Here is a 9,358-nt window from a genome sequence, read left to right as displayed (position 1 = left end):
CAGCCCAGGTCCTTCTTTTTTTTTTTTATTTTTTAAAGATTTATTTATTAATGTATATGAGTACACTGTAGCTGTCTTCAGACACACCAATAGAAGACATCGGATCCCATTACAGATGGTTGTGAGCCACCATGTGGTGGCTGGGAATTGAACTCAGGACCTTTGGAAGAGCGGTTAGTGCTCTTAACCACTGAGCCATCTCTCCAGCCCCCGCCCAGGTCCTTCTTAAGTGATTATTATTGTTATTATTATTATTATGATTTAGTATAGAATAGAGTTTATTCATGGCATGGGGAGGGGAGTTAAGAGGGTAGTAGGGGTAGAGAGAGAGGAGAAGTAGAGGCCGGCCACGAACACATGAAGAGAGGGGAAAAGGGGGGGAGAGAGCAGGGACAAAGGGGGGAAGAGCAAGAGACAAAGAGAGCAAGAGTGTAAGTGATTATTACTGTAGAAATAAAATAAGTCCCAGCCCCGATAGTTAATATATCCGTCTATAGCCTACTCTAATGTCCCTTTAGCCTGGCACTATATTCCTTTGGTTATATTTTATTATTATTATTATTATTATTATTATTTTATTATTATTGCTTAAATTATTTTATCACCAGGCTCCTGCCATGTAGCCCATCCTACCTTTGAATTCTCAAGCCTCCTGCCTCAGCTCAGATTACAGGCATGTGCTACTGCACCTGGTCGATGTCATCTTTTGGAGTAGTAGTATTATGGTCACCATTTAGCAGACAGGAGTCCGAAAGGGAGAGTGACCATCCAAATACATTGGCAAAACATGGCCCAGTTACAGGACACACCTAGGAAGACTGGCTCCAGAGCCCAAGGCCATCAGCTAGTGCCCAGTAGACAGACACGGCATCACCATGGGACTATGCTAAGTTACCTGTCTCATTCCCTTGGAATCTGGGCTCAGATCCTGGGTCAGTTCCTGGCCTGTTAAGTCACGGAGGGAGATGCTGGCCCCATGGCAGGCCTCTTCCCACAGGTACTACGGCTCATGGACAGCAGGGAAGCAGGGACAATTTCTTCTCTCGACTGGTAGGTCTTGGGTTCATTCTTGTCCCTTTTTCCAGGGACATTTCAGGTCCACTCTTAAGTCCTGACTACTCTGCTTCTTCCGGTGCCCATTGGAGTTTGTCACTGTCAAGGGACAAGTCGGTCAGTTTTCCTCGCTGTCTGGTCACCCCAATAAAAGCAGAGCCCAAGCGACATCTAATATCACTGTGTAAGTAGCACAGAACAGCAGGACAGAAGTGAAGACAGTCTGTGGACAAGTCCAGTCCGCACATTCTTTGCATCCGATGGCTGAGGCTGTCAAGGTTCAGAATGGGGAAATCATTTGGCCAAGACAAAGCCGCTAATATAGTGGTTGAAGAGGAGTCCAGGCCTAGAGTCAAGACGAGGTGGGTGGGCCAGATGAACAAAAACAACAACAACAAAAAGCATATAAGCTACCACTCTCACCAACAAAGTCAGGAAAGCCCAAGTGATCAGAGCCTGAGATGAAAGGAAGGAGAAAATGGCCGCCGGAGGATGAAGAGCGGAGGATGTAGGAACAGAGCGGGTACTCCTCACCTCCCACCGGAGCTCTAGGAAAGGACAGGAAGTGAGCGTGGGCGAATGCCCAGTTGATCTAGTCACATGGGGCCGGGAGCCCAGGCCAGGTGTGTCCAGGTCCATAGCTACCTGGGGATCGAGGCGTAATTAGCGTGGGAGGCGGCAGAGAGGTGCTGATGCAGATCTGTCCCCGCATCCAGAATGTCCACCTGATCATCCACATCCTGGCTGAGGCTGGCAGGGTTCGCATCGGGCAGCAGGATGAGTTCAGTGAGGCCATGGAGGTCGGAAACATGGCGGAAAGTCTGCAGGACCAGCACCATGGCAACAAGGCCAAGGAAGAGGTATGCTGTAGACATGGGGGAGGGGAGATGGGGAAGTGGTAAACTTGACGCTTCCAGCTCAGGCTTCAGGGCAGCAAGGATGTGGTCCTAGAGGTATCCCTTGGGGCAGCCGGGTGGTTCTTGGAACCCCTCCAACACCTCTTAAAACAGGGCCATTTCTCTGCCCGCCCCCCAAATCCCCACTGCCAGCCCGCAGGTGCGCAGCCTGCTTTCCAGCTCACCTGTGACCAGCACCTTGTAGAGGGCTCGGTAAGGCTGACCCGGGGCTTCTCCAGGCACATAGTCCCCAAGGCCAATGGTGGACAGAGAGATGAAGCAGAAATAGAAAGCATCCAGAAAGCTCCAGGCCTCCTCAAGGTAGGCAAAGACCGCAGCCGGTACCAGGAAGAATATAGCCACTGTGACCGTCAGCAGGGCCACCAGGTGCCAGCGGGCTGCCCGCTGCGGGTTCCAGCCCCAGCGCAGGCTCAGCCAGGACAGGGGTGCATGGGTGAGCAGCAGTGACAGGCGCTGGGCTGAGGCAGTCAGAAGTAGCATAGTGATGGGAACACCCAGGAGTGCAAAGACGATGGAGAAGGCTTTGCCTGCATCTGTCAGAGGGGTCGTGTAGCCGTAGCCTGGAGAGAGAAGAGTCCTCCTCAGCCTGAGGTGGAGCACCCCAACACTACTGCTCCTTTTTTTTAAAAAGATTTATTTATTTGTTTGTTTGTTTGTTTGTTTGTTTATTTATTTATTTATTTATTTATTTAATGTGAGTACACTGTAGCTGTTTTCAGACAGACCAGTAGAGGGCATCAGATCCCATTACAGATGGTTGTGAGTCACCATGTGGTTGCTGGGAACTGAACCCAGGACCTCTGGAAGAGTAGTCAGTGCTCTTAACCGCTGAGCCATTTCTCCAGCCCCCAACACTACTGCTCCTAATCCCCCATGCCCCCTGATTTCGGTCGTGACACCTCCTTCCAAGAGTTGTGATTTCTTCTGACGCCCAGGAAAAAAAAATCCCATAAATAAACTCTCTGGACTTACTTTGAGTTATTTACATTTTGAAAAAACTTTTTCTCCCCCAAGTTCTGGGAGATCAAACCTATAGACTGCTGTTGGGTAAGCACTCTATGTGTCCCCAGCCCCTCACTGGGGGATTCTAGGCAGGGGCTCTACTACTGAGCCACGCCCCAGCCCCTCACTGAGGGATTCTAGGCGGGGGCTCTACCACTGAGCCACACTCCCAGCCCCTCACTGGGGGATTCTAGGTTATCACTCACTCCTTGGTGCTGAGATGAGCCATGTGCGCCACCATACCTTTCACCCAGTCACCCTTTCCTGTGTCCCGCCCCCACAATTCTCTCCTTTATCTTGGCGCTTTATTTTAGTAATCTCCCATCACTGGCCCTGTGGTGTGCTGTTTTGGTACATTCAAGTGTTGAGTTCTTTTAGGCCACCACAGACATACCATTTACTAGTGATTTCTCTGAAGAATTTCTACTGCTAGCTGAGTCAAGCCCCAGGTTCCCCTGGTGTATTCTAGTCAGCCTTTGAACCCCGAGTCCTCTTTTTTCTTCACATTTTAAGACAGCATCTCACTAAATCTCCCAGGCAGGCCTTGAAATTGGGATTCCCCCTTCTGCAGCCATCTGAGAGCTGGGACTATACGCCTGGACCACCCGGCCTGCTCCCACCATCTCTCTTTGTGGGCTGAGCTCTATGGGCCAGCTCTAAGATGGCACGTCCCTGTTCCCATTGACTGTACAAGCTAGTGTCCAGAACTGACCTCAAAAGCCCTGCACAGTTTGGTGGAACCAACAGAACCCACAGAATGAAACAGAGCTCCACGCTCCAGGTCTGAAACCAGGGGTGCCCCCCCCCCCAGTAGCAGAAGGGATCAGCTTTATCCTCAAGCTCCATCAGGACCAATGTACCTGGTAGACCATTTCACCAAAAGTCATGGTTAGAACCACTCAGTCTTCTATGTCCCCAGCTGCGAAGATTCCTTAGTCACTGAATTGTAGAACCAGCCTCTCTGTCAGCAAGCCATTTGTTTGTGTTTTGCTTTTCTGAGACAGGGTCTTACTAGGTACGTAGCCCTGGTTGGATTGGAACTACGTAGCCCAGGCTGGCCTTGAACTTGTAAGACTCCCAGTGCTTCCGCCTCCAGAAAGTTAGGGCTAAACATGTACCACAATGTTCTATACCAACCTAGCTGTGTGATTATGTCCAAGTTGGCCAACCTTACCAGGCCTTCGGTTTATAGACAGACAATACGGGGCAGCTACCTCACAAGGCTACCGCACTGCCCGAGTTAGAACCCGGATGTGGTGAGCTCCTGCCATTCGATGGCTGAGAACCTGTGACCTTTCACAGTTGAGGATGCAGCTGCTCGGCCAGGCTGCGCTTGTTGCAGGTTCGACTCCCCTCACCTGTCCCTCTGCCAGCACCAGGGATGACCTGTCCTAAGTGAGAGATCTGAGAGGAGAGAGACGTAAGGGCTGTGACCCAAGGAAGTCCAGGAGCAGGTCAGGCTGGCTCAGGAAGCTTGGGGAAAAGCTAGCCTCAGGGAAGACCACTTCGTTGTTTCCTTTGAAGAGACATGCAGCCCCGTTGCCAAGGACCTCAGTTTGCTGGTCACATGCAACAGACATCCCAAATGGGGGACAAAAGTCATCCACAGTCCTGTAATGCTGCTGGCCCGAAAAACAGTCGAGTGTGGCTTTTCCTTGTTTCAGGTCCCTAAAAGAAGTCACCTCAGGGAGACAGAGGGGCGGCAGAGCAGCAGAATCTGGCCTTTGAGCGAAGGGGTTTCCCAGGTCTGTGTTATGAGGACAGAAGGGACTTTCTGAGAGGAATTTCCCAGGGTTCTGAAGTGCTGGGGGTGCAGGTAGGGGCGTGTCCTACCTGAATGGGCCTCAAAGAAAGCTCTGCAGAGTGCTAATATTTGTGTGTAGGTGGTGCTTTTATAGTGTGTGTGTGTGTGTGCAGTGCATAAATGTGTGTGTATAGGTGTGCACAGAGGCCATAGGAGCACATCATTCCCTCCTCGGCTTATTCCCTCAGGCATGGAGAGTCTCTTACTGCACCAGAAGCTTGGGACTCAAGTCCCAAGAAAGTGCCTGTCTGTCCCAATGCTGGGGTCACAGGCTTATGCAGCCACGTTCGGCATCTACATGAGCGCTGGGATTTTGATTCCAGTTTCTCCTAAGCACCTCCCCCCATGGCCTCTCCCTTGCCCTGTTTTGTCTTGTTGAGACAGGGTCTCACATAGTTCTGGCTGATCCTCTTCCTTCTGCCTCCTGGTACTTCGGTGTATCCCACCATGCCCAGCCGGGGAGTCAGTCCATAACCTTAAATCAAGATCAAGATCCTAGTTTAAAATGAGACCTGGGGGCCTGGGTCCATAGGAGGCACCAGCAGGTATCATCCGGATTGTGTGAGTTCTCATGCAGCCAGAGCTCCTGAGCCCAGAGTATCTGAAGGAAGGAGTGAGACAGACATTGCTAATGGCCTTTCTGGGTGTCAAGTGGAGTAATGCTTGGGGGGGGGGGGCTCTGTCATAGAGGACCCTGAATGTTCTAGGTAGCGAGAATGTCGTGTCTGGGGCTGGGGCAGGCTGGGTGGCAAGGGAAGTCCCAGCTGTGGGGTGTGGAGGAGGTCCAGTCCCAGGACATCCCCCCTGTTTGTGAGATCCTTGGTGAACATGCTGGTCATCTGGGTAGGATAGTGATAATTTTGGAATTTTGTTGTCTTTTTTAAAAAACACAGGAATATTATAAGAATATGTTTTTGTTTGCTTGTTTGTTTGTTTGTTTGTTTTTAAGATTTATTTAATTGTGTGTATGAGTAACTGTCTTCAGACACTAAGAAAGGTCATTACAGATGGTTGTCAGCCACCACATGGTTTCTGGATTTGAACTCAGGACCTCTGGAAGAGCAGTCAGTGCTCTTAACCACCGAGCCATCTCTCCAGCCCTTGTTTGTTTGTTTTAATCCCAGGATATGGGGCTGCTTTGGACTGTCCACATCGGTTCACTATGGTTTGCCTCGAGCTCTAGCAGAGGCGTGATTTTTACCACCTTCAGATAGTTTCTTCGGTCGTGTGACATTTGGAATTCTGGGGACTTTTAAAGGGGTGTATATAAATGCTAGGTCCCTGAGAAGCATGGCGGGCTGTTTGTTGGCCACTCTTGGCTGAGGTTTGTTAGGAAGCTGTGTGCAAAGAAGAAAGAGCAAGAAGAAATTAGATATCCTGACTTCGAAGATCAAACTTGCGCCCCAGGGACCTTGACATCCTAATCAGCGGGAAGTAGTCTAACAATAACATTGCCCTCTTTCTGACCCTGGATTTTACTCAGGGACTCTTTCCTCTATCCTTTTTCCCCCTTTATCTAGTGTTAGGGGTTTGAAAGGGTGTTATAAAAGAACCCACAAAGTAGCAAAAGGCAGCTACATGGTAGGGAAGAGCAGAGAGAAATAAATCTTTGTTTGGATTGTGTCCTGAGGTGATGGTTTGTTCTCACTGAGTAGGGTCACTGTCTGGAGACGGGATAGGGGTCCCATTCATGAATTTAGGTGTTTTGTTCTTTGATGATCGAACTCAGGACCCCAGGCATGCTATGCAAGGATTCTACCACTGAGCCAGCCCTCATCCTTCCTCGTCTGGGTTGAAAGAGACCCTCAGGACTAGTCCTTGGTTTGAAAAGGGCAAGGTTTTGCTGGAGGTAGTTTGGGGTAGGAATCTCAACTTGGGAGGATTTCAATCTGGACAGCCAATGGTTCTTCCTTGAGAACACTCTGGGTTGATTCCTTTCTTACACCCAGCTGTTGGACCTGCTGATCCAGGAATCCGGAGTTCAAAGTGGAAGAACATTGAGAGAATTTCAACAACCCAGGGGAGGTGGAAAGATGGGAAATGCAGGAGCAGGAGGGGGAATGGCTACCTTCAGTCAGGGGCTCTCGCTGGAGAGTGCCCAAAGCAGAACAGATCCTAGAAATGGTCTCAGGTCTGGCTAAGGTCTCTTCCTAGAAGACAGGCTTCCAGTAATGGTACCCGGCGATTGCTGAATAGCATTCACGAACTCACAGTTCACTGGGTTCAGGAGGAAGCTATAGTGGGTTGTTCCAGGAAGGACCTATCTGGAGCCAAGAGACAAGGCTGGAAGAGATGGTGTGTCAGCCCTATTGTAACACAGCCCCTGAGGTTAGCCCCCAAGGAAAGTCCTAGACCCTTGCTGATCATCTATGATAATCCTAGGGTTAAGACGAGAGAGTGAGCCAGGCCTGGTGACCTACACCTGTAATCTCAGCAGGATGAAATTCCAAGCCAGCCTGCACCTAAAGGGAGATGCTATCTCAAAACCAAACAAAAAGGCACCAGAAGGGATGCTGTCTGAGAAAGTATTATGACGAGGGTCCCTACTCCGAGGGAACTGGGCTGTGTAGTACTTGCGAGGAGCGGCTAGGCTTGCACGAGAGCTCTCCAAATGGGGCAGCTGTGGCCAGTGTGAGCCTACTGGGAATGGAGGTTGTTCCCAGAGGATCACACGCCCCCTCTCCCGGAATATTGGGATGAAGGTGTATGTTGAGGGGCCCGGTCGCTGGTCAGGAAGTGGACGATGGACAGCGCTCACTTACCCACGGTGGTGACTAGCGTGCTGGCGAAGAAGAGCGACGAGGCGAAGTCCCACGCAGGGTCCGAAGCGTTGGCGGGTCCCGAGGCTTTGGCCAGCGCTGCGCGTCCCAGCCGTCCGGCCGCCAGCACCCGCTCCACGAAGGCGTCCAGGGCGTGAGCCGCCACACACGGGCTGTTTCGCAGCAGCTGCTCTCGCAGCGTCCCCAGCTCTGCCCGCAGCCTGGCTTCGTGCGGCCGCTCCAGCCACGCCACGAGAAGCGCACCCAGCGCCAGGTACCCGGCGTAGGCAGCCAGGGCGCAAGCCAGGAGCGCGCCCCGCCGCATGGTGCCCGTCCAGCCCCGCCACCCGCTGACGTGGCCCCCGCCGGCCCACCGCCCGAGGTCCGCTTTTAGTTCCGGGAGCTCCAGGCGCCGCCACCGACGCCCCGAAGAGGAAGAGGAAAAGGAAAAAGGGGGAGGAGCGGGGTTGGCGGAACGCCCTGCCTCTGGGAAACTGAGGCACGCCCAAACACCAGGTGTAGGTACTGGGACACGGGAGGGTGGGGCTCGACGCTCGGGGATCCGGGACACAGATGGGATGGGAAGGGCGAAGGAGTGAGTCCTTTCTTGCCTGATGTTCCTGCGGGAGTCCTGACTTCTTAACTCAGAACAGAAACTCTCCTCCGTAGTGGGAGCTTTCCTGTCTACGATCTTAACCACCCCCGGGAAGGCTGGGGCAGGATTGGTGCGAGTTCTGGGCAACCTGGGGCAAAGCAAGACAGGCCTCTCTAGTGGTCAGGCCTTAAAACACTTGTCCGAACATCTGTACTGTGCCCGGTATTTGCTTGAGGCACTAGGAGGTGGGATAAGTTGTGGGTGGGCGGGAGGGGGCGATGATTTCGGAACAATTGACCAGGAGTGGGAGGGGGTGTTGGAAGGACTGTCTCAATAAATAAACAATATATAACGCACTTTCATGGTGGCACACCCCTTTATTCCTGCACTCAAGAGGCAGAAGCAGATATATTTTTGAGTTTAAGCCAGCTTGGCGTGCATGGTAAATTCCAGGGCTACATAGTAGAACTCAGCCTCAAAAAACACTAGACAAACACAAAAGACGAACAAATAAACTTCCGGTGTGGTTGTGGCGGCTTACACATAATTCCCTCAACATTTGAGGAACAAACTGGGCTGTCACCGGATCCGGGCCAACCCGGGCTACCGAGTGAACTACCTGTCTCAAAAAAGATGCAGTGGGGTGACTGGAGAGACAGCGGCTAAGGGATTAAGAATATTCCAGCGCTCACCTGGTGATGAACAACTGTCTGTAACTCCAGTTCCAGGGGACTCCAGATAATCCAGTGCCCTCTTTTGTCCTCCTTGGACATCGGGCAAACACAGAGTACACAGACATATGCAGGCAAAACACCCATGCACATAGAAATAAATAGATGAAAATATATGTAGATATAAAATCAGGGTAGGGACTCCTGGAGGAGCGGGGTATGAGCAAAGCCCTATCTCAAAACAAAAACCAACAACAAACTAGTAAATTGCCAGGGGATGGCTCAGTCCTTTACTTCCAGCAATTGGGAGGCAGAGGCAGGAGCAGGGGCAGAGGGGCAGAGAGAGGCAGAGGGGCAGGGCAGAGGCAGATGGATCTCTATGAGGTCAGCTTGCTCCACAGAGGGACTTCTAAATCAGCCAAGGTTACAAGGTGAAACATTGTCTCAATATTAAACTAATGAGTAAAACTAAAAGAGTGATTTCCTTTATTTTTTTCTCTGGTGGGTCTCCCCACATCCCTCCGTGACCTGAACTTAGTTGTCTCTTAGAGTTGTGT

General features: G+C 51.4%; 1 protein-coding gene across 1 annotated transcript; it reads right to left on the bottom strand.

The window, feature by feature from the left end:
* Nucleotides 1-1,600: 1,600 nt before the first annotated feature.
* On the bottom strand, nt 1,601-7,860 carry KCNK6 (potassium two pore domain channel subfamily K member 6; the record flags this gene model as incomplete). The annotated part of the gene is made up of 3 exons (XM_080909142.1): nt 1,601-1,918; nt 2,135-2,530; nt 7,539-7,860. 3 exons carry the CDS (start codon nt 7,858-7,860, stop codon nt 1,695-1,697), a joined length of 942 nt encoding a protein of 313 aa, XP_080765268.1. The 3' UTR covers nt 1,601-1,694.
* Between the last annotated feature and the right edge of the window lie 1,498 nt (nt 7,861-9,358).

This window comes from Micromys minutus (assembly GCF_963924665.1).
Source record: "Micromys minutus genome assembly, chromosome: 32".
Lineage (NCBI taxonomy): Eukaryota > Metazoa > Chordata > Mammalia > Rodentia > Muridae > Micromys > Micromys minutus.
Note: the sequence above shows the minus strand (reverse complement) of the source record. Positions and strands in the feature narration are given on the sequence as shown.